At 37.1% G+C, this 26,059-nt stretch overlaps 1 protein-coding gene across 21 annotated transcripts in view; it reads right to left on the bottom strand.

Annotated features, from left to right (window-relative positions):
• The window catches only part of Dtnb (dystrobrevin beta), a 203,403-nt gene that overhangs the window by 159,943 nt on the left and 17,401 nt on the right, over window positions 1-26,059 (bottom strand). For all 21 annotated transcript variants that reach the window (XM_048804701.1, XM_048804709.1, XM_048804704.1 and 18 more), the window contains 2 exons: window positions 23,008-23,221; window positions 6,503-6,588 (listed from right to left, as the gene is read on the bottom strand). In XM_048804701.1, coding sequence (XP_048660658.1) covers window positions 6,503-6,588; window positions 23,008-23,221 — 300 coding nt within the window. The remainder of the gene's footprint in view (window positions 1-6,502; window positions 6,589-23,007; window positions 23,222-26,059) is intronic.

Genomic DNA, 26,059 nt, shown 5'->3' with positions numbered 1-26,059 from the left:
CACACTGGGCCAATTCTTAATCTGAAGCATAACAAATAATGCATCTAACAGTGTAATTTACTACATGCATATAAGATCTAAACAAAGATATAAATAAGACAATAAAATTTAATTAAAAAAAATTTTTTTTTTACCAGAGATTGAACCCTTAGGCCTAACCACTGATCCACATCCTGGACCCTTTTTTGTATTTTTATTTAGAGACAGGGTCTCCTGAGTTGTTTAAGGCCTCGCTGAGTTGCTGATGCTGGCTTTGAACTTGAGATCCTCCTGTCTCAGCTTCCAAAGCCCCTGGTATTACAGGCTTGCCCCACCACACCCAGATAAATAAAAATATTTTTTTTAATGTTTGAATTTTAACTAGAACTGGGGACAGCTTTGTGGTAGAGCATATGCTTAACATGCTGGGTTCAATCCCCAGAACTGCCCCCCGCCAAAAATTAATTTTTACTTTTTAAATAGTCCTCTAATTAAAGCCCCACACTCTTTTGGTATTAAGGGACTAAGTCATTTCCTAGATCATCCTTAATTCGCCCTTTAATTCTTTTTCTACTTATATACCTCTGAAAGAAAGAATGCCAGCTCCTTACAGCTGTTTGCAGTTAAAAACAAAGTTAGGCTTTCTCCCTGGTGAAAACCCAACAGCTGAGCCCTTATGTACACACATGCATACAATCATTAAACTATTCTATCCTTTGTGAAATAAGCAAATAATACCATCATCACATGTCTCTTTTTTCCCACTGATAATGACCCTGGTTTTCCTGGTTACATCAACCCTCCTACTTCTTCCCCTTTCACCCCAACGGACCAACCCTATACTTCTGCAAGGTGATAAGGCTGTTCAGACTGAGTCAAATTTATAAATAGAACCCATTTTCTTTTATGTTAGCTTTCCCTAGCAAATGACTCTCACTCATCATCCTCCAACCAACTGAGCAACTTAACCCAGAAAAACATGTACACATATCTGCATGTTTGTGGATACCCATACACATCTAACTCCAAGCTCATAATGCCTTCTCAAATGCATTAAAATTCTATATCACTCATTAGGTCAGAATGAAGCGGCAGGAGAGCCTATCAGGATGCCTGGAGCTTGTGGAGCTGCTGCAGCCAAGGCTACTTTACAAAAAGTTCCAGGTGCCTTTGGCCTTTGTTTTTCCTTCTTATTATTTTTCCTTATTTATGAAAATGCAAATATGGGGTGTACTCCTTACTTCCAGTTCTTAAACATTTTGGTTATTCAAGAAATATAAACATGGGCATCACCCGTCAGATTAACAGTCACTTCCATCTGCTGAGGAGAAGGGGTGGCTAACAGAAAACAGAGAAGGTAAATCTTCAGTGACATATTTAAAAGACATAACAGAGGCGGCTAAATTTACACAGGTGAAATTTAATTGTGACTTCAAAGGAAACCCCCTCTATAGTCTTCTAATGAAACATTAAAGAGCAAAAGATTGATGTGTCAGTGAAAATAGTCAACTCTTGGCAAAAAAGACAGAAAGAGCCTTGGGGCACCTTTTCTGAATACTCAAAATGTGGTCTCTCAAAATCATGCAAAAATATAAACAATATATATTATTACTATTATAAAACCATTGTGCTACAACACAGAGAAAATCCCCATTAGCACATAAGTATATTTTATTTACTTATTTTATTTTTTTATTTCTTATTTTTCTATGTGCATAATCAATTGTTGTTGAAAACCACACTACATTTATGCATTCTGATCTATAACATATTTTTAAAGGCATTATATTCAATCATGTGAATGTCTCAAAACTTAACTGAGCTCTCCCTTTTGAACACTAAACTGTTCAAGTTTCTGTGTATTATAAAAACTGTTCCAACAAATATATCTAAAACTTAAGCTATGTACAGTGGTGTCCACCTGTAGTCCCAGAAGCTTGAGAGGCTGAGGTAGGAGGACTACCCTGACACCAGCACGGACAACTTAATGACATTTTCATCTCAAAAATAATTGTATTTATATATGTAAACGTACACATACACATACATATACCTAAAATTTAAGGTGCACCTCTGATTATTCCTTAGGGAAAACTGCAGAAGCAGACTGAACAAAGGGATCTGAATATTTTTACAGCCTTCCCTGCACTCTTCAAAACGGTAACACTAGTTTTTTAATGAATTTAAAATAACTTTACAAATCACCCAGTCCTATTATTTAGTGCAACTAGATGAGATTTGCATAAGAGGTGATTAAATTAAATTTCTTATAAAACAAATAGAATTGTCATTAAGTGTTGCTTAATAATAGACTTTATATTCTGAAAGTTTTGTTCTCATTAGTTATATTTTGGAATTCTGATATTACTGTTTAAATTATACTTTAAAGTTTATATTCTGATTATAAATCACTGCTATTTATAATCCTGATGTAAGTTAACTTTCACTCTAAGATACAGTCCCTAATAGTACCAACACGGAACCATTTGTGCAAATGAATGACACCCATGGACAGAAATGCTTTTTGGGGGGGGGACTGGAGGTTAGAATCAAGGGTTGCTTAACCACTGAGCCACATCCAGGCTTTTTTTAATTTTTTAATTTGAGACAGGGTCTTGCTAAGTTGCTGAGGCTGGCTTTAAACTTGCCATCCTCCTGTGTGTCACTGGGATTACAGGTATAAGCCACAAAATCTAGCTCAGGGAACAAAATGCTTTTAAGAGGAATCTAAAAAATCCAATCAGAAAATGTTTCAGACTAAAGGCACAAGTCATTTCAAATGCTACCTTGACACTAAAACAAACGTTAAGAAGTCAAATGAAAAAGATGGGTGGAAAATTCAAAGTTTTTAAATTCGAAGTTTTTAAATTCTAAGAGGTAAAAACTAAAAGATCAAAGTAAAAAGAAAAAAAAGTACACATGCTAAGGTGTATTCCATATACTAGAAAACCTAACATAGTGAAAACATGAATAGAGATAGCAGTAAAAAAGCAGTGAGGAGGAGGAGGGTGGAGTAGAAGAGAGTGAATAAATGATGAGTCCTTCTGTGATGTTACCAGCCAGAGTTATAGTTCACTTTGGTTGCCTCCTTATTCAGCCACCTCAATTAAAAACCAAGGGAAAGATTCTCACAACAGCCAAAACTGACAACCAGGTGCTTCTCTCATAATGGAGAAATCACTCTGAATCTTTAGCTTAAACAGATACTAAGAAATTTCATTATGATTTTCTTTTTCAGTAGCATATGAAAAGTAGTAAATCAGAAGCAAAAAGACTTCTAGAGACTAGTATACTGTTAACATCACATTAACCAGTGATAAAGGACACACGCATTCTACCTCCAACAACAATCAAGAATTTACAAGGCACAGTACAGCTGACCCTGGAACAACATTGGTTTCAACTGCTCAGGTGCACTTACTTATTTATATACAGGATTTTTTTTTTTTTTAATACCTGGGACAATTTGAAAAAACTCACAGATGAACCTCATAACTCAGAAATACTGAAAAAAATATGAAAAATGTATAAAATATATGTAGATAAGTCTATTTTGTCATTTATACTCTATACAAATCAACTATGAAAAGTTAAAATTTATCAAAGCTTTTACACAGACTACACATGGCACCACTTGCAGTGGAGAGAAATGTAAACAAATGCAAAGACACAGTATTGAAACACACTGCATAAAATCAACTGTAGTACATAGTGTACTACTACCATGTTTTGTAGCTACCTCCTAGTGCTATCAGAGTGGGCAGGTGAGCCCATCTTGCATCACATGAACACGTGTGATACTGATCATCTCCGCAGGAGCAGTCCACTTCTCCAGAGAACTGCATATTTTAGTGAGCCATCTCTCACCATTCTGGCCTATTTCCTACAAAAACACATACAGCATACAAAGTGTTAATCAATCGTTTATGTTATTAGTAAGGCCTTTGGCCAACAGCAGGCTACTATCAGTTAAGAACTGAGGAGTTAAAAGCATTCTGTGGATTTTCTACTGAGGGGGGGGTCAACACCCTTAACCCCATGGGTCAACTACAGTCTCAAGAGAAGGGACTAAACAACCCTAAACTTTACTTATCCCTAAATAGATTAAAGAATGACATCACTAACAAATGAAAGATGTTTAAATTATGATCAGTGAGTTCTGGTAAACAGAAGAAACTGGCCTCATTTTAAAGGGGTTTACACCCTGGGTGGTTGAAATTTAAAACTGGAGACAGGCTTTCAATACCCAAAATGTCCACTTACGTTGAACAGCTAATTCCCAAGCAAAGATAATTACAGTACAATAAAAATTAAACAGAGCTACATTGGTAGAAAAACCATAATTATGAGAATAAAGAAAATGTATCTTTATGTATCTGAATAAGATAAACATGGTGCTTAAGAGATCAGTAATCAAGTACAACTTGTATCATCTCAATCTTTATTCTGAGTGTAATGAAAGCATTTTGAGCACACCAACACATCCCATTTGCGGTAGCATGCATGTTCTTGTGCCCCCTGAATCTTGGTCAATTTGTGTTTTTCCAAGAAGTTCAAAGCCACACCAAAAAACCTGCTGTCAAGTGCTTGCCTAACTAGCATGCTTGGGGCTGTAGGTTGGACCATCAGCATAGAAAACACAAACTGCCACCACATGGGTCCTTCCATACTTTATATATAGAGAAATTTGCACTTTTTCACTAAACAGTTAACAACAAAAAATTGTTTTGATTTTTTATTCGATCAATAATTTATATCTGGCAAATTTCTAAGTGCTCACAATGTGCCAGGGGAGCCGACTACATGTAAATGTAGCAAATTTAATCACAGAAATGTAAAGACTCTAGGATCATCTAAAATATGCAGTTAGGGGCTGGGGCTGTATTGCCTAGAATGTATGAGGCACTGGGTTTGAGCCTCAGCACCACATAAAAATAAATAAAATAGAATATGCAGCTAAATAAAATCAATCAACCTACTACTATTTTCCAACCAGCCTCTTCATCTGGTAACATCATCAATTTAAAACTCAAACAAGATTCCAAATTTCTTGTGTATGTCAATGAAATATAAATTCATCTATATATTATCTTCCTCAGAAAAACACCATTCCACATTAAGAAAATATGAAAGATTTTAGTCCCAAAGAGTAATATTTTCAGATATCATGTTTAAAAAGAAAAAACCTTAGAAAAGTATCTAAATAAAAAATTAATTTTTATGACCACTTTACGACATTGCAGCCAATTTTGAAATGAAGATAAACAGGACAAGAGTTGATCAAATACATGATCTAAGATCGTTCTTTAGAATATCTAAATCTGATCTTGTGGGTCATCTAACTTTCCAACTTTCAATGTCAATGCGTCACATAAAAAAAAAACCGCAGAGAGAACAAATGTGCCTATGAGGCAATCTCGTCCAAAGCTCACTCAAATCTGAGATGATCAAGCCTCTGTTTTTTCAATTAAAAAAAAAAAAGCAGAACCCAAAGGAATATCCCAAGGATGCAATCATCAAGACCCAGTTTATGAGACATGCTACAGCACAGTTGAATTCAGAGAGTATCTCAACACTTGGTTAAAACACACAGATTCAACTTCATCTCCCTGAAACCTGAGGCAAGCTCCTTTGTCTCTGGTGCTTGTATGGAAGCACTTGAACATGGTTCTGTAACATGTGCGCCTCACATTACAGTACTGGCGTGGGGGGAAATGACACAGTAGCCTAGACCAGTGCTCTGAATTCAGATGAAATCCCAGCTTTCCCCCATTAAAAAAAAAAAAAAAAAAAGCCACCTTCTGCTTGAAGGAATTTTTAAGGATTTCATGGGAAACTATATGAAGAACACTTAGCACAATGCTTGGCACAGTCCAGAAGCAAAAGTCACCTAATGATCGAATAAATACAAACCACAATCAGAAAAATTAAATAGCTGCAGTTCTTGTCCTCACTGATTTCATCTAGTCACATTCTTACAATATCTACTGGATAATAAAATGCCAAACTGGTCAACAGAAAACCAAAACAACAACAAAGAAAAGATAACTTGCAGGAGGGAAGGCTATCAATTTCCAAATAGCTGAGCCTGACTATAAGTACTGAGAATAGTTTAAACACAGCAAATACCACCTGACCAAATGTTGTCATCAAGAAAAGGCTGGGCTTGACCAGACCCCTCAAAGGCAATCAAATTTATTTTCTAATTAGGTAAAAGTTCTCAATATAATCATCTTCAAGCACATTTTAGTAACATGGAAAACAGTTTTTGAAGGATTTTTAAAATGTCAACATTATTATTCTGAACCTCTTTGGTTTTTTCACTTTAAAAAACAATTAAATCAACCAACTTCTCCATTTGAACAGTAGGTGGCGTAACACACATACTGAGCCAGTTGCTGCAAAGAGAGGAGGTAAAATAAAATACAAAAGCTCAATAAGGCATCTTCCAAAACATTCATCAAAACTGTTTAAAGCTCCTAATTTGAAAAGAAAAGTTTTCAAATAATATGAAAATACTTACATCTCAATTTGTCCAGCATTTTTCCACCACACATGGTTGCTAACATAGCTTTAACTGAAAATACGGTCAACTTGCCTCGGCCCTCACTGAAAAATAAATATTAGAAATAATTGCTATCTGGAACCACAAAAGCAATCAAATGTATAACTAAATATTGAGCAACCAGTAAGCTGATTCCTGCCGTTACACGTTACAATTCGGCAACATTTGAAAGCCTGGATTTTTTCCTTTGTATAATTAAGAACTTCATCTATACTAGGTGAAGAACGCTAAAGCTAACCTGAATAATCTGGAAATGAGTTTTAGAAACTACATAAAAAGTAACTTCTATTGGTTCTGTAGGCAGAGGCCAGATGGATGAACCTGAATTGTTTCCTACCCCCTAAACCCATTAAATCCACCGCTGAGGTGTTTTAAAGTAGTCAAAACTGAGGGACCATCTGGTTTGAAAATAACTCAGAAATGTGTCCTTATTTCAGGATAACAAGCTTATTGTTATGCCCTAAACAACAGGGTGCACACTGCTTTAAAGATTTTATAGTACATTCATCTTTGTTTTTACTGTAACAACCTTTGTCACCACAGAAATGTCTATTCTAAAAATCTTAATCCTGCCTCTCTCAGATCTTCCAATATACCACTGTGAAAAAAGGGGAGAGGATGGTAATATTAATTCTTTTTTAGGAACTGGAAAAATGAATTCCTAAAGAAATGGTGCACACCACCAGCAGAACCAAGTAGCCCTGAGGCTCCCTGTCCAAGGCCGCATTCCACCCTGTCGGCTATGCCCTGGTCTCATTCAGGTAAAAACGTCAAATTTGGCATACGTAAGTTAAAGATGGGTCTTTGTGTTAATTTTACAAAGCTTACGCTCATAGAGCTTCACAGTGACTTAAATAAAATATTTTTACAATAATGAGAGCTATATCACCTTGGTCTTGAAAAGCAAATATCATTCATTTATATTCACTAAAAGAAGCTCTAACACAGTGTTTCCCCTTTCCAAACCACCTTTGTACATAGAAAGATCACATCTGAGAAAAACAAATGGTCTATAAAACAGAAGATTCTCAGTAAAAACACGGCCAGGAAATACAAATTTTTGTTACACTCAGATTTTTCTTGGGGCTGAGTTTATTCATCAGATAAAAACGTAACTCTTCAGAAATAAAAACACTGTTCCACATAAAGACAATACAGCACCTGGAAATGATGAAGAATACCTCATGGTACAAGAAAGGCAAAAACCAAAGGATTACTATGTTAGGAGGAGTGGAATTTTAGGAACCTAAAAGAGCTATCAGTGAGTCAAAGTCAAACCAGTGGCCTAAGATCTGGCAAGATGCTAAAGACTACACGCTGGGAATGCCAGGAGTCTGAGATAACTGTAAGGGAAAAGCAGGCACCTAGGAAATGCCTTTGCAAGGAAAAGCCTTCCTTCCTACTGACTTCCAAGGTGATTATCACTGATGGCTCTGATACTACAGGAAAGGAATTATGTCAAATGTGAATTATGTTAATGATAGGTGAGGAGTCACCTCACACCTAGACCAAGCACAAGAGCTGGTGTGGAAACGCAACAATTTTATTCTCTCTGTGGTAACTGAGCCCTTAACAAAAGACAGCATATTATCTAGACACAGTTAAAGCAGGGAAGCAAAGGGGGGAGAAAACTGTTTCCCTCCCAAATAATTTACACACTCAAGAAGTCTAAAATGATGGCTTCAAATGTGCATATTCATAGTCATTTACTGAAGTATTTTCTAAAGGCAAAAGACTGGAAATTCCCAAATGTTCATTAACAAAAGACTGACTATGCTGTCAAAAAAGAATAAGAACAGGGCTGGGGTTGTGGCTCAGAGATAGAGTGTGTGCCCAGCATGTGTGAGGCACTGGGTTAGATCCTCAGCACCATATAAAGTAAAAATAAAGACATGTGTCCGCCTATAACTAAAAAATAAGTATTTTTTTAAAAAAGATTGAGAATAATATATGAAAGCTAAAGAATAATATATAATACTGTTAAATTTTTTAAAAAGCAAGCAAGAATGTATACATGTATAGAACAAAATAATAGTTAGAATATTGTCTAGCAATCATGTTTAAAAGGAAGAAGAAAAATATATCCTCACATACTATTTGTATATGTATAAACCATCTGTGAAATAGTAAGAAAGCAAGAGCACTGGCTGCCTCCAGGGTATGAGGGGGCACTTAACAAAGAAGAATTAAATTCAGCCTCAATTCCTAATACTTTCAGAAAAGTAGGAAAAGAAATTTTCTCTATCTGGCATCTTTAAGAATAGTAATAACAGCACCTAACACCAAACTTACTTTTGAAAAACTGATTGCTTTTGCCCTAAGATCAAGTCAAGAATGACTGCTCCTTTTAAACATGATACTGGAGAACCTAGCTGGTGAGAGAGGACAAAAAAAGGGAAAGGGTTAAAAAGCATGCAGATTGGAAGAATAAAACTTGTCTATTCCAGAAAATATGACCAGGTATTTATAAAATCCCAGCAAACCTACCAAAAGGGAGAAAAAAAAAAAAACTATAAAACTTGGTAAAAACACTATAACACATGAGGTTTAGCAAGGTTGCAGAATACAAGCTCAAAGCACAAATTCAATTTTATTTGTAAACTAAAACATACTAGCACATAAAATATAAAATACTTTGATAAAAAGCCTTTTAGGGGCTGGGGCTGTAGCTCAGTGGTAAAGCGCTTGCCCTGCATATGTGAGGCACTGTGTTCGATCCTCAGCACCATATAAAAATAAATAAAGATACTGTGTGTTTATCTACAACTAAACAAATATTTTTAAAAAGGCTTTTAAAAATATTTTCAAGATCCATATGCTGAAAACTACAAAATACTGGCGAAAGAAATCAAAGAAGACTTAAAGATATACCTAAGATATTCAAGTTCATGAAACAGAAAATTCAATATTGTTAACATGTTAGTTCTCCTTAACTCAATTAGAATCCTGTTGTTATTCAATGCAATCCTCAGAGGTGAGGAGGAAAGATACTATTTTTCCTGCCTTTTACACAGCATTTAATTTAGCACATCACTCTGACACCAGATGTGTGGGGATATCTTCCCATACACCAAGCAATTCTGCAGCAGACACTAGCTCTTCCAAGTCAATTCAATTCTGCTACTCTCTACTTGGAGATAGATCAGATCTTGAAGTAAGATAGAAGAAAGAAGAAATGAGTACAAAGGAGACATAAAGAAGAAGAACAGGAAAAAAAATATTTTATTTCATAAGTTCCACATACTTTTCCAAAGCCCGTCACACCCAAGCCAGTCTCTTTTTCAGATGTGTTACTTCCCAAATTTCTGGGAAATCTGTAATACCTGGGCACTGTTAAATTAACCCCGTCCCCTGAAAAATAGATTAAGAGACATGATATTTCAAAAAACCTATAATTTAGGAGACTTTCCAATGCTATCTCTTGATCAAATAATGAACACCACATCAGCCTAGGAACCCTGAGACTGACCACACTACCAGGAGCTATCGTGAGATCCCCAGAATGATATCATTTCTACATAGCTGTCCATATATCCACCCCCAAGTTTCCTTTACAAAAATTGGGAACCCCCAAAATGCATCTCTCACTCTCAAGACAGCTCTCGTTCTCCCTTGAATATGTACTCCTTGTTTTACCCCAAAGACTTCTCTGGAGATTGCCCTCATTCTCACTTGAATGTGTATCTACTTTCCTAAATTAACCTCTGTTTCTACCTTTGATGAGCACATTGAAATTCTTTTCTGTCACGTATGCCAAGAACACTGATGGTCCTGAGTCCAGTTCCCCTTCTCTCCAGGAAATCCTTGGACCCTTCTTCAGAGACCCCTCATCTCCCATGATATCTTACAGATTGAGGGCTCAATCCCACAACACTGCCCTTACTTCCAAAGCCAGCTGAAGTTGTAGGTGGTCATTTACTCTTCTGACCATCCAGCTATACATCAAGGATCCCCACAACCCGTTCCTTGCATTCAATTAATTTGCTAGAGTGCTTACAAAATTCAGGGAAATATGTCTACTGTTTTTCACAAAGGACACTACCAAGCACACTGATGAAAGAGCTGCATAAGGGTGAGGTATGTGGGAAGATGTGCAGAGCTTCCATGCCCTTCCTGCACATTTGGGGTTTTTTATAAAGCTTCAATGCATGAGCATGAATGATGAAATCACTGATTAACTTAATCTTCAGTCCCTCTCCACTCCCCAAAGCTGGGAGATGGGGCTAAAAGTTCCAACCCTCTTATCACACAGGTCAGTTCTCTTGGCAACCAACCTCCATCCTGAGGCTATTCAGGGAGCCCTCCTAAAATCACCTCATTAGAACAAAAGATGTTCCTAACACCCAGGAAATTCCAAGGGATTTAGAAGAGTTGTCAGACATTCCTATCATCAGGAAATTACCTAGGTCTCAGGAGTGCCCTGCCAGGAGGCAGGGTCAAAGATCAAGAATCTGAACAAAAGATTCCCCTATTGACACTATTTACCCAGTATTAAAAGCTCAGGGCGGAGACCAAACTTTAAAGCTGAAGCTTCTCCTAGTATCCCATCTCTGAGAAATGACAAAGGTTTCAGAAGCTCTGTGCCAAGAACTGGGGACAGAAACCAATATGTATATTTCTCTAGTTTTTTTGGAAGGGGAGGGGGGGTACTTTACAACTTGAGCTACATCTCCAGTCCTTTTTATTTTTCATTTTGAGATGGGGTCCACTAAGTTGCCAAGGTTGACCTCAAACTTGTGATGCTCCTGACTTGACCTCCCTAGTAGATGGGATTAGAGAAATGTGTTACTGTGCCCAACTTACATTTCTTATTATTTCACAAATCTTAATAAAACTCACAAAAAGGGAGCCAGGCATGGTGGCGCATGCCTGTAATCCCAGAAGCTCAGGAGGCTAAGGCAGAAGGATCACGAGTTCAAAGCCAGCCCCAGCAACTCAATGAGGCTCTCAGCGACTCAGTGAGACTCAGTGAGCCCCTGTCTCTAAATAAAATATTAAAGGGATGGGGGTGTGGCTTAGTGGTAAAGTGCCTCTGGGTTTAATCCTCATGTTTAAAAAATTCCCCATGTAATTTTAATATGGTCCAGAGCTGAAAACCGCCAACACAGAGCTTTGAATGTGATACTAAGATTTAGTTCTTATTTTGTTGTCAATAAAAAAACTGAAGATTTATCATAATGAAAGATTTAAGAAAATTAACATATGTTTGTATAAATCTTTCTGGTTCCAAATCTCACTTTCTTCCTTCAAAGAGACCAAATAATATCTGTTCCTTGCTATAGAGAAGAAACTAATGACACCTGCACAAACAGGAGAGTGTAAAAGAGCCCAACACACTAAACAAGGGAGCCAGGCTGACTTTAAGCTCCTCAGTGAAAAAGGTGGTGTGACCCAGGAATGGGTATCTGTAAACTCCTTACAACAACAGGTCTTACTGGGTACTATGATATCTTTACTTCTAAAAATTATTATAATAATTAGCACTTACCCAACATTCTTCCTAATCTTCAAAATATTTTAGACACTAATATTTTATACTTCCCAGTCTTTATTCAAAACATTCTCTAATTGGACTCTGTTGTTACATATAATAGTCCTAAGATTTGGTCTTATACTCAAATATAGAATAATAGATATAATTTTCAATTAACCTGAAGCAGAAAAAAACACTTTTATTCTCTTCCATTCATTAATATTATTACTAGTCTCCATGGCTGGTCTTCAATCAAAGAGTCTGTTCATTTACATAATAAGCTAGATCAGGATGTTTACAGTAAGAGGACTCATCAACCCCTCAATTATTACCAGCAATGTATGGTCCTTTAACAAGTTCATCTCTCATACCCATGTTTACAACCATTTCTCTTGTCCACAACAGCTAAATGGCAATCTCCACATAACCCTCCACCCAACAAACCACAGATCTCCTCTCCTCTCTGCCAGTGCTTAATGTAAAATGGTTTATTGAGGGTGAAGGGATATGCATCAAAGTGTCAGTGTGTACTTCCATGAGACAAAGAGAGTATATATATAATATATATAGCTGAAGGAGTTTTAGGTGTCAGAAATTAAAGGTGAATTTACCGACAGAAGAGATTTGGGAAAATGCTTAGTGAGTGCTTAAGTTTAAGAATCTGTTCAGCTGGCATGGTGGCACTCATGTGTAATCCCAGCAACTTGGAAGGCTGAGGCAAGAGGATCACAAGTTCAAGGCCAACCTTGGCAACCTAATGAGGCCTTAAACAACTTAGCAAGACCCTGTCTCAAAATAAAATAGGGCTGGGGGTATGGCTCAGTGGTAAAGAGCCCCTCAATTCAATCCCTAGTACCAAAAAATAAAAATAAAAGGCCTGGCTTCAACACTGAGCCCTTTGCCATGAATATTTTTCTTGTCAGTAAAACGTCAGTCTACCTTAAACCCAACTGCAACTTCCTATACAGACACAGTCCCCAAACAAAGCAAAGGGAGAGTCTCACTTTTACATTTCTAACACTTTTCACAACTCCTGCATCCTTCCTCTGCAATTAGGAGCATGCAGAGAGAAACCGCAGTCATCAAGCAGACCAGTGCCCCATGATGATGCTCTTGAGCTAACTGATTCTTCCTGGAAGAACATATACTTGATCCTTCCACCAGACATCTGACATTATTCTTTATACACTGGTCAAGTTGCACTTAAAATTGAATAGTCAGTTGCCCCTGGTCAAGGCATTTACAACCACACAAATGCCTATGTTTTCACCACTTCCTATGTAAATAAGAGCCTGTACAGAATCAATTCAAATCAAACAAGGTTAGGGAAAGACACTTAACCTGATTTCATCAAAAATAATATAACTCACTTAACATGTGACCTACAATAGCCTGCATAGTTGATTAGTAAGTCAATATTTAAAATGCAGCTCAACTAACAGGGAATATTAACTAACCCCTATCCAAAGACAACAAAATCAAAGGAGAAAAAGGTACTATCTGACTAATTAAAACATAAAATACATAAATAATTTTTAAGAAGGTACTGTCTGTCAAGGATGGCTATACACAGGAAACTTGCTATGTTAATATTTCAACCCCACCCAGAGGGAAGCCTTCCAGGGACACCCTCCCCCAAGGAATATACAGATTCCCAGACTTCTCTGCATGGTTCATTTCCATAGACCTATCATTTTACACACATAACCACTCACATGACTTCTAAAAAGAGTTCTTATTATCCAACACAGAAAACACCATCAGCTCTGCGCCAAGTAAAGGAAACAGTGAGTCACTCTAAATAAACACGTGTATCTGAACACACAGGTATCATCAGAAGCCTCTGCAATCCTCGCCTGTGCCCTGTGACTGGGAAGTTGTTCATTTCAGTTTAATAAAGTCCCAAATTCTGCCTTTTGGTATTTAAACTAACCTCGTCTGAACGATTTGTTTCTTGGCTGTGCAGTGCCAAATATGGGCTTGCGATTCAAATTAATACTTTTGAAAACAAGGCTATGGGGAATGTCTTTTTACTCAAGAACACAAGCTATTTCGACATCTTTAGCAAACAGTTGTGGACGCTGCCAAGCATAAATAGGTAATTCTTGTATTAAAATAGACTTCTACTTTAGAAACACTATTACCAGTCCAATTATCACATGTTGCTAAGAGGAATAAGCATTTCTCTTTGATTTTCAAAAACTCATATTTTTCCAATTAATCTTAATTTATAAAATTCCACAGTGAATAGATTATGCGATAATCAACTGCAAATCAAGAACCCACTTGGCAAAAAAAATGTCAAACAGCTTAATCAAGTAAAATCAACTTGGAATATTATTCAATTTTGCCACAATCAGAATGCCTGCTGCTTTTCATTTCTACCTCAGACATTTATGAAAAACCCAGCACTGTACTAACTGAAGAATCAAATAAATACAAAAGAATCTGTACTCTCAAAAACTTTCAATCTCATCTGTACACTTCGGATGTAGTTCAGAATATCATACAATCAAAAAATCAAAATGATACAGACAACTATAGGTCATCAGAGGGGTGAAAATGAGGCTGGTGATAATAAGGAAGGCAATGCCATAGATAAAAACTTGAATCGAACCCTGAAAAGGACAAAAGATTTGGATGACAGATGAAAAGGAGATGGTACTCCGGGCAGAGTGGGCAGGGGTGAGGTTGGGAGCAGCCACATGCAAAGGAGCCAGAGATGAGCATGTCCACTGGAAAATCACAGAAGCACCTCAGGGAATTTAACTGAAGCCTGGCGAGCAGGAAGGTGAGGACCAGTGCAGTCAGACCCACAGAGGAGTGGCTTAACGCAAAACCAGGAGAGCCTTGAAGGCTTCTGAAGGGTGAGTTACATGATAAGAGTAGTGTCTTCATCAGATTATCTGGAGGTGATGCACCCAGTGGCCTGGAGAACAAAACAATGGCAAGGAAAAGGCAATACCTCAGAAAAAGCATCCTCTGCCTTTTATGAAAAAAAAATACATATATATACACACACATACATACACACACACACATATATATATAATACACACTATAAAAAGGCAGGATGAAATAAGCACAAAAAATAAACATAAAGAAATCTGAAATATTAACAAATAGTCAAACTCTCCCAAAGGTCTGCCTATCTTGAAACCAAAAGATTCTTGTTTGGAAATTGGCACAAACAATGACTTCTTTGAAGAAAAGCTACAAACCACAGAGTAAGGTGAAGAGTGCACCCCTCCTTCCTCTCTGCCCCCTGATTCCACCGATGGGCACTCCAGAGGAGCTGCAGGCACACATCCCATCACATCCTACAGTAGTACGCAGTCACCAACCCTAAGGAGAGATGCAGGCCCCAGGCTCCACTCCGGTCCTCCTCAGAGCAGCAGTTTTTCTCCATTTTGTACTAAATCCCCCCACTTAGGATTTCACTATTTTAAACATTCAAGACCCCTAGCCCATTCCCTATTATTTCTTGGAAATGTCCTAAAACAGTTGTGATCAGAACCTAAAGAGTGAAACCTGCTGCGGGGGTGGGCGATTTCCCATTCAGCACATCACCCTAATTTTATTTGGCTGATATTTTTCTTGTCATCTTGAACACTTCTAAGAACAAGCAGGGACATAAGTACATACTGTAACCAAACACATAAAATGTTTGTGCTGCCTAGGAAATTATAGTTTTGTTTGGAAATCACTGAGGCATACTGTAACCTGATATTATCATTTTTTCAGCCATGTCCACTCTGTACTCCACTAGTCAGGCAGATTCAGAATTCAATTTGCTTCGATTTTAAGTGGACTAGTTTATTTCTGCTTTGCGCTTTTTAAATAGACTAGTCTGTTTCTGCTTTGCGTGCGCGCGTGTGTTGCTGGAAATTGAACCCAGGGCCTCACACAGACGAAACACACACTGTTTTATACTATTTTGTTTTAAATGTCTACTATTAAAAGGCAACTATAAAATCATTTAAAGGTATTCAAGGGGCTGGAGTTATGGCTCAGTGGTAGAGCGCTCGCCTAACAGGTGCAAGGCCCTGGGTTCGATCCTCAACACCACATAAAAATAAAATAAAGATATTGTGTCCAATTACAACTAAAAATATATATATTTTTTTAAAAAGTATTCAAATTAAACTGCTAAAAGAAGACTATATAATTATTGCTAACCATATTTTCAAACAACAGGAAATATCTCATATAACTCTATCATAAATTTTAAAACAAAATAGATGGTCCCCAACTTATAACAGTTTGACTTAAATATTTCTTGACTTTGTGATGGTGTGAAAAGCAATACACAATGAGTAAAGATCATACTTCCAATTTTGAACTTTTTAAAAATTTAAATACTGGGGACCAAACCTAGGGGCACTCTACCACTGAGCTACATCCTAGTCTTTTTTGAGACCTCACTAAGTTGCAAGGCTGGCCTCAAACTGGCAATATTGTTGCCTCAGCCTCCTAAAGATCTGGTGTTACAGGAGTGCACCAAATTTTCAATCTCGATTGAAATTAGCAAAATGCAGTAGGTCATGCTCTCTTCATTGCAGGACAGAGTCTCCAGCTACATCTCCCAGTCACGTGATCAGCTCCTGGTGGGCCATGTGGTCATAAGAGTAAACAGCAGGTACTCTAGGTGCACTGTGTTGCTCAGCTAGGATGTTTAGTAGTTTAGATGTATTAAATGCATTTTCAACTTATGATGTGCTCATTGGGATATAACCCACAGTAAGTTAAGGAACATCTTTATATATAAGTTATTACCCTAAAGGAATCTTTAGGTTGTTCAAATTAGCAAAGATGTTTTCTATTAAGTATTATTTTAGATGGCAAACACTAAGCCTGGACTGTTCAACAATAAGTTCAATATTCACTGTTTATAGATTTTATCCAAACCTAGTTTCAATAGGTATATTTTATTTTCTTATAGGTTTGTTTCATTTTTATTTTTCTTATAGGTTTATTTCATTTTTAAGGTGGAATTTCATCATACCTCTGAACTAACACTTTTGGCAAAGGCCACAGACTCATTTATAAGGCAGAAATTGATGAAAAAACACAAGAGGAGGGCTGGGATTGTAATTCAGTAGTAGAGTGCTTGCCTCGCATGCGTGAGGCCCTGGGTTCGATCCTCAGCACCACATAAAAATAAATTAGAATAAATATATTGTGTACATGTACAACTAAAAAAAATGCTTAAAAAACACAAGAGGAAAAAAGATATTCAATTGTCAGAAATAAAGTATAAAATAAATTTCTCAGGAACTCATGAAATATTATCCTCTCCTACACAGGAGCAAAAAAGAGAAAAAGTAGCTATCAAAGAAGAATGCCCTCTCAGAATTAGTATATGAAAATTTTAGAACAATAACTCACAATAAGATAGGTCTACAGCTGCATGCAACATAAATGCATCTAAAATAATGTCAACTTGAATCAAATGTGTGAAATATGATATGTCAAGAACTATGTAATGTTTTGAACAACCAATAATAAAAATTAAAAAAATAAAAATAAAAATAATGTCAATAGGTGAAAAAATAAAGCAGATAATAGTATATACAGCATGATGACACCTTTTTATTATTATTTTTTCTTCTGCAGTACTGTGGACTGAACCCAGGGCCTTGCACATGCTAGGCAAGTGCTCTATCCCTGAGCTATATATCCCCAGCCCCATAACACCTTTCTTTTTTTTTGCTGGGGAATTGAATCCAGGGCCTTGTGCATATGAGGCAAACATTCTACCAACTGGGCCATATCCCTAGCATAACACTCTTTTTATAACTAAATAAAAATAATTAAAACAATAATCAAGCTGAGTGCTGTGCTTTGGATATGATGTATCCTCCAAAAGCTCATGTGTGAGACAATGTAAGAAAATTTAAAGGTGAAATGATTGGGTTATGAAAGTCTTAACCTACTCAGTTCCTTAATCCACAGACATGGATTAACTGGGTGGTAACTGAAGGCAGGTAGGGTGTGGCTGGAGGAGATAGGTCACTGTGGGTATGCCTTTGGGGTTTATATTTTGTCCTTGATGAACAGAGCTCTCTCTGCTTCCTGATTGTAATGTACTGAGTTGCGTTCCTCCTCACCACCCTTCCACCATGATGTTCTGCATCATCTCGGGCCCAGAGCAATGGAGTCAACCATCTACGGACTGAGACTTCTAAAACCAGGAGCCAAATAAACTTTTCCTTCTCCAAAATTATTCTTATCAGGTCTTTTGGTAACAGTGAAGAAAAGCTAAATAAAACAATGAGGATGTAACTCAGCAGTAGAGCATTTGCCTAGATGTGTGAGTCCCTGGGTTCAATCCCCAGTACTGCAACAAAACAGAACACTCACTAAACAATACTTTATCCCTATATATGTGACAAACTGTATTTCAGAAGCAAGGAAAGGGTAACACAAATCAGGATAGTGTTAACCTGAACTAGGTTCAGGTCAGTGGGACAGGACAAGACAGCATAGAGATAAATGGAAGTTACTGCCAATAGTAGTATTTCTGGATTAGATAGTGGGTGCATGGATGTTTATTATCCCTAAAACCGAATAAATGAGGGAGAGAAGAAAGTACTACAAAATGATCAGTGAGCAACCAGGGCAATAGTCCAGGGAAAGGTGAAGACACACTGGAGAAAAGCATCACACTTGAGATATCAGGAAGCAGAAATGACAGGACTGAGTAATTGGTTGGATGTGGGGACTAGAGAAGAAGGAAGACTTATAAATGATTCTCAGATTTCAGGTTTAAGAAACTGAGTGGACAGTGGGATCACTTCATGAGAAAGGGTTCCACAAGTTTATGATGTACTGCATGAAGCTTAGGGTGACCACTGTAGTTGTCTCCCTCATATTTAATCTACCCATTCCCACCACAGAGTAGCATGTGGTCAAAGTGAGATTAAACCATTCTCTGCTCCAGAGACACACATCCTGATGTGTTTGAGCTAGCAGATACAACACCTCCACATATCTGACCTAAGGGCACAGTTCCAGAGGGAAGTTCAGCTACTTCTGTTTGATGCTGAGAAAAGGTGACTCTCTCCCTCTACCTATACCTAAAAAAGGATGCATTTAGTGGCTGTTAGCAAGCATTTCTTGAAGTCAGCTTAAGGGTGAACCTAATAGGAAGGCACAGCTGGAAGCAGAGTAAGGAAATGAAGCCAGGGCTTAATGCAACCAAGATCCAAGGCCGGCCTCCCTCTGGCCCCAGTTACTGTAAAAGCCCATGTAAGCAGCTTTCTCTTCCTCACAGCTAAAGACACTGAACTAATACCAAGAGCTGAAACAGAAAGGGGTCTGTAAGTAAAAAGCACTAGAATGTGAAAGTGTCTCAATGCAGAACAGGAAGGCAGATCTCTCCCTCCTGCTGGGAATGTGGATAGTCAACTTCTGCCCCATGGTTGGACCAGACCACAGGATAACCTGCACTGCAGTGGTGGGGGACCCAAGAGGTGGGAAGAATGAGGCTATCCATGTTTTTGCTAGTTTTTGTGGCTTTTGCCAAGGTTGTACACACAGGTGTTTGTAATGGAAATCTGTATTTTTCAACGTTTTAAAATGTGAAGTGTGTTAAATGTAACATTACATAAAGTATGTGATGTTAAAATGTAAAGTATTTAAAACTCAAGCATTTAAAAAATTAAATCCTCAGAAAATACTGTTTCTGGAAGGAAGTCTCAGACCCCATTTGTTCCTGTTGTTTTAGGGTCTTATAATCTATTATAATAATCAGAAACCATTTGGCAAAAAAAAAAAAAGAATATAAATTTGAAAGTGAGGAAAGTTAAGATTAAATAATATTTGCCTTCAATTTTAATCTTGAGGAATTATGAAATACAAAACCTGACTCAGTCGAAATAACTAGGTAATCTGCACATCAAAGGGACTCTTCAGCCTAAATAAATTGACCATTCAATAAAAAGACTAATACTTGAAGTATTCAACAACATAATACTCTGATTTTCTTAAAAATTCTGATAAACAGATCCTTTCTTTTTTCCAGTATAAGAAGGTCAATTTTAGCTGCACATGGTGGCACACACCTGTAATCCCAGGGGCTTGGAAGGCTGAGGCAGGAGGATCAAAAGTTCAAAGCCAGCCTCAGCAACTTGGTAGCGCCCTAAGCAACTTAGTGAGACCCTCTCTCAAAATGAAAAATAAAAAGGGCTAGGGAAGTGGCTCAGTGGTTGTGTGCCCCTCAATTAAATCCCTAATACCCACTCCCCCGAAAAAGAAAGAAAGCCAATTTGGTTTTTTTTTTCCTAATATTTTTAGTTGTAGATGGACACAATGCGTTTATTTTATTTATTTGTTTTTATGTGGTGCTGAGGATCGAACCCAGTGGTTTACACGTGCCAGGCAAGTGCTCTACCACTGAGCCACAGCCACAGCCCCAGAAAGCCCATTTTAAATGTCTAGAGAGTTAAATAAGTTCTTATCATATGCAGATGTCAAGGTTAGTGAAGACAGGATAACAGATTCTAATACCCATGGTCAAAGTGTTAAACATGTGGACTTGAATATCACCAAACTCACCCTGCTACTCGTCACTCACTCATCTTTCTGGATTTGCTAGTGTTTTCAGCGTGCTCATCTACCCATCTGTCTTCATCTGGTTGACTGTCCAGTTATTCTTTTGGTCTTTTTCTGCACATGTCCAGTTCTCTCTGAATCCATCCCAGGACATCTCTGTGCCTTCTGCTCCTATGTTTCTATCTTTTTACTCTTCCTTTCCTCCATTCTTTAGCCATTTGCTATAGTCTGAATGTCTCTGTCACATGAGAGCATGAGAAGGTGGGGTATTTTGGGGGGGGGGGGGTTTCACTAGGTCTTGGGAGTGAAGCCCTCATGAATGGGATTAGTACCCATATAAGAGGCCGGGCTGGGAACATAGCTTAGTTGGTAGAGTATTTGCCTCCCATGCACAAAGGCCCTGAGTTTGAGCTCCAGCACCAAAAAAAAAAAAAAAAAAAGAGGTCCCAGAGAGATCCCTTGCCCCTTTCACCACATGAAGATACAGCAAGTTGTCATCTAAGAGCCAGAAAGCAGGACATTACAACATACAGTCTCTCCCATGTTCTTGGACTTCCAGCCTCCACAACTGTCAGAAATATATTTCTGTTGTTTATAAGCAACTGTGTTTATGGTGCTTTTTTTTCTATTTTTTATTGGTGCATTACAGTTGTGTATAATAGTGGAATTTGTTATTACATACTCATACATACACACAATGTAACACTATAATTTGGCCAATATCATTCCCAGGTACTTCCTTTTCTCTCCCCTCGGCCCTCCCCTTGGTCCCTTTCCTCTACTCTACTGATCTCCCTTCAATTTTCATGAGATACCCCACCCCCACCTTTCCTTTCCTTTACCTAACTTCCACATACGTGAGAAAAAATATACAACCCTTGACTTTCTGAGTATGGCTTATTTCATAATGTTCTCAAGGTCCATCCATTTTCCTGCACATGACATAATTTCATTCTTCTTTATGGCTGAATAAAACTCCATTTTGTATTTGTACCGTATTTTCCTTATTCATTCATCCAATGATGGACACCTAGGCTGATCAGTTTAACATATTTTCTTACAGCAGCTCAGATACCATAGTATTTAACTTGATGTGACTATTGAATAAAAGTTTTTAATCCCTGCTTATCATTTTTAGATAGTAGATTCTTTTTTAATATTTATGTTTTAGCGGTGGTTGGACACAATACCTTTATTTTATTTTTATAAGGTGCTGAGGATCGAACCCAGGACCTCATACGTGCGAGGTGAGCACTCTATCGCTAAGCCACAATCCCAGCCCAGGTAGTAGATATTTTTATTTCTGACTTTTTATAAAAGTGCTTCTTAAATTGATTTGTGTTGTGACCCCTTGAACTGACATACTCAGTGGGTCAGTGTCATGATAAGGCGCTGCTTACTCATCACAGAATAACAATTTTCACTAAGGGTTCTGAATCAAAATTATCCTCAGAAAGTGTAAAATTAACCTTATGGATTCACTGATCTACTAAAAAGTGGCATTAGGATTCTGGGACTCATGTCTCTAGGATATTCTGATTTTAATAATATAAATTTCCTTTAAATAATTTTCTATTAAGTATCTATAATATATAATCAGGTAACATCTTATAAACATGTTGTACATTTAGTAACTATCTAATTGTGACCTAACTTTGATACAAAGTTTTACTTTAATACAATTAGTTTCATCACTAACTCACAGAATTTTCACTATTTAAAGTATAATTAATAACATTTTACAAAGGTATGAACTCAAAGTAAGCCTATAGAGAAAAAAAAAATGAAGCAGATAGAATTAATCTATCCAAACCAAACAGCCAACAGAGTAACAGAAAGCAGACATATGAGCTCTCAGCTCCTGGAATGTAACTGCTAGCTCTGCTTCCATCCTGCATGATTGGTTTGGTTTTCTTTTTCATAAAATCAACTTAATTCTCTATGAATACAAGTGTCTCAAATCATTTACATTTTAATTTGGGATACATTTAAATAATTTTTCTTCTCTTGTTGTAAGTTTACCAATGTCCTGCACTGAAAAAAAATTTTTTTAATAGGTTCCTCAACATTTATAAAGACAAAACAAGATACTTTAGTCCAAAGGCACTTAATGTTACAGATTAAAGAAAAGATATCTTAAAAGTCAACTAGAAAGCCTCATAATCACACTCACAACTTAGATATGTCACTGGAGAGGGAACAGCTATTGAACTCAACAACATGTCAAGCATTGTGATTCTCCTTGATACTAGAGAGCTTAACATGAGGTGCTCCAGGACAGTTAAGTCACTGTTGACTGGATAGAAGAGACTTATACTGACTAACTTCCCTTTTAACTGTGATTCTAAGTGGACTAGCCTTAGGCAGTTTGGAAACAGAGCAATGAAGTAAGTGACAGGTGTTCCTAGAGTGAAGCAAGCGTGGAAGATACTACCTGTCATAAGCGGCAATCATAAAGTTGAGGAGGAGGCTGATGGACTGTTCCACACTGATTTGGTGAGTAGAAGGAAGGCGCTTATTCAACTGATAGTAGATGGATGAGATGACGGTTTCGAGGCGGGACACACTGATCTCGGTGCTATGGTCCAGTGTATTAAGGCCATTGTCTCGAAAGGCTTCGATCATGTTCCAGATATCAACCAGATGAACTAAAACATGAAGAAAATAAGCTGTCAACAATTTTAAAGTATGTGCTCCATTCACAATTGGACACTTACATTTATCAACTAGTTTTTTAAGTTTAAAATATAGAATCTCAGGCTGGGGCTCAGCAGTAGTGTACTTGCCTGGCATGTGTGAGGCACTGGGTTCAATTCTCAGCACCAACTTACAAATAAATAAATAAAAATAAAAAATTTCATCAACAGCTAATAAAAAATATTTTTTAAAAAATATACACTCTTTAGTCAACAAAGAGAAACACATTCTATGGAATGACAGTCTCAGAAAAGAAGCCACTATAAACTGGGTGCAATGGCACTTATCCCAGGAACTCAGGAAGCTAAGGTAGGAGAATCTCAAGTTCAAGATCAGACTCAGAATTCAGAGAGACCTTCAGCAACTTAGCAAACTTTGTCTCAAAACTAAAAACTTTAAAAAGACTGAGGATGTAGCTCAGTGGGAAAACACCCATGGGTTCAATACCCAGTACAAAAAAGAAGCCACTGTGGACCAGGATGGACCATCTGCACTTTTATATTTGAATAACTGGTGAATTTGAATAACGTGCTTACCTAGCATGTGTGATACACTGGGTGCGATTCTCAGCACCACATACAAATAAATAAAAAATAAATAAAAATAAAGGTCCATCAACAACCAAAAAATATTTTTAAAAAAATTTAATGGAGTGATCAAGAAATATTCATAATGGGGCTGGGGCTGGGGCTGAGTGGTAGAGCACTTGCCTGGTATGTGTGAGGTACTGGGTTTGATCCCTAGCACCACATAAAAACAGAAAACAAATAAAATAAAGGCGTCCACCTATGACTTAAGGAAAACAAATTTTATATATATATATATATATATATATGAACTTTCGCTCTTTTTAGTAACTTGCTACATTATCTCAATTCACCTTATTTTATTACTTTAGCCTAGAAACTCTGGCAGTATTTTACAACTAAAACTTTACTCTCTATAACCCTAAGAAGAGAGAAAATACAATAGTAAAACACTAAATGCCTCATGGACCACTCACAGCTCTGAACAATGGTAAGCAGAAAATAAATTTATCTTTTGTCTCTTTTCTCCATGACTTAAGAAGCTGATTTATTTTAAATTTCATTTCCAATAACAAAGCAGCCTTGTACCTGGATCTACTCTCCCCTTGAAAATAACTAAAAATCCTAGGGCGGGGCGGGGGGGGGGGCGACACAGAAACACCATCTTCAGTGCACTGGTGACTCAGGAAGAAAGTACACAATACTCAACTAGACAGAAAAGAGACATTTCCTTGATAGTTAGAATGAAACTCGACTTCACTCAGGAGACTGAAACTTCTACCCAAAAGAAAGTTGATACAACTACAACAGAAAAAAGAGGGGTTGGAAAACCACATGATCACCTAGATGGACACAGAAAAAGCATTTGGCAAAATCCATTACCCTTTCATAACACACACAAGTTAGGAACAAAAGGAAAATCCCTCAGCTTGATAAAGGACATCTACAAAAAAAAACCACAGCTAATGCTCTCCTTAACTGGGAAAGACAGACGCTCTCCCCTCAAGATCAGGAGCAACACATCTGAAGAATGAGCAACCAAGAAAACAGATACACTGGGTATTATTCAAATTTAAATTTGTGTTTCAAAAGATAACAGCAATAAAGTGAGAAGGCAAGGGATGGAAGAAAATATTTGCAAGTCATAATTAAGAAAGATCTATGTCCAGAATACATAAATACTCTTAGAACTCAACCAAAAAAGACAAACAATTTAAATATGGGAAACAGCAAAGACACTTATCCAAAGATATTCAGATGGCCAACAGCACATGAACAGATGCTATACATCATTAGTCTTAGGGAAATACAAAACAAAAGCTCAACGATATACCACTTCACACCACTAGGATAACGATAAATTTTTAATAGAAAACATCAACTGTTGGTAAGGATTTGGAGAAACTGGAACTTTTGTACATTCCTGCATTATTTAGCTGCATTACTCACAAGTCAAAAAGGAGAAATAACCTGAGCTGGGACTGTAGTTCAGTGGTAGAGCACTTGCCTGGCATGTGTGAGGCACTGGGTTCCATTCTCAGCACCACATACAAACATTAATTAATTAATTAATTAATTAATAGAGGCATGCTGTCCATCTACAACTACAAAAAAATTTTTTTTAAACATATAAACAACCCAAATGCCTACCAACTGATAAACAAAATCTACTATATGTACAGAATATTATTTGGCCATAAAAAGAATGAAGTACTCATACACGCAGATGAAACTTGAAACCTTCATGCTAAGATTTTAGACAGTAAAGAACACATATCACATGATTTTACTTATATTTATAGTACAGAAATGGAAAATCCATAGAAGAAGTACATTATTTGTAGCCAAGGAATAGGAGGATGAGGGAACCAAGATAACTACAAATACAACAGGGAGACGAAGTCGTCCTGGAATTAGACACTGAGGAGGACTGCACAACTAACTCTCTGAATGCACTAAAATCCACTGAACTGCACACAAGAGTGAATTTCAGTATGAGAATTATATATACCTCAATTTTAAAAAATGGTGGAACAAAACATTCCCAGAGATAGAGTTATCGCATAATGATAAAAGTTTAAATTCAACAGAAACATGTAAGAACTTTTTATTTGTTTACTCCTAACAGAATGGTCTCAAATTATACAGAGCAAAAATGAACACATGCTAAAGAGACACCAAACTCATATTCACAATCTTAACAGCAGATACTAATACACCTCTCTTATTTCTAGTACAATCATAGAAAACCAACTCTGGACA

Source organism: Marmota marmota, unplaced genomic scaffold, assembly GCF_001458135.2.
Source record: "Marmota marmota marmota unplaced genomic scaffold, marMar, whole genome shotgun sequence".
NCBI classification, from domain to species: domain Eukaryota; kingdom Metazoa; phylum Chordata; class Mammalia; order Rodentia; family Sciuridae; genus Marmota; species Marmota marmota.
This window is presented reverse-complemented; position numbering and strand designations above follow the sequence as displayed.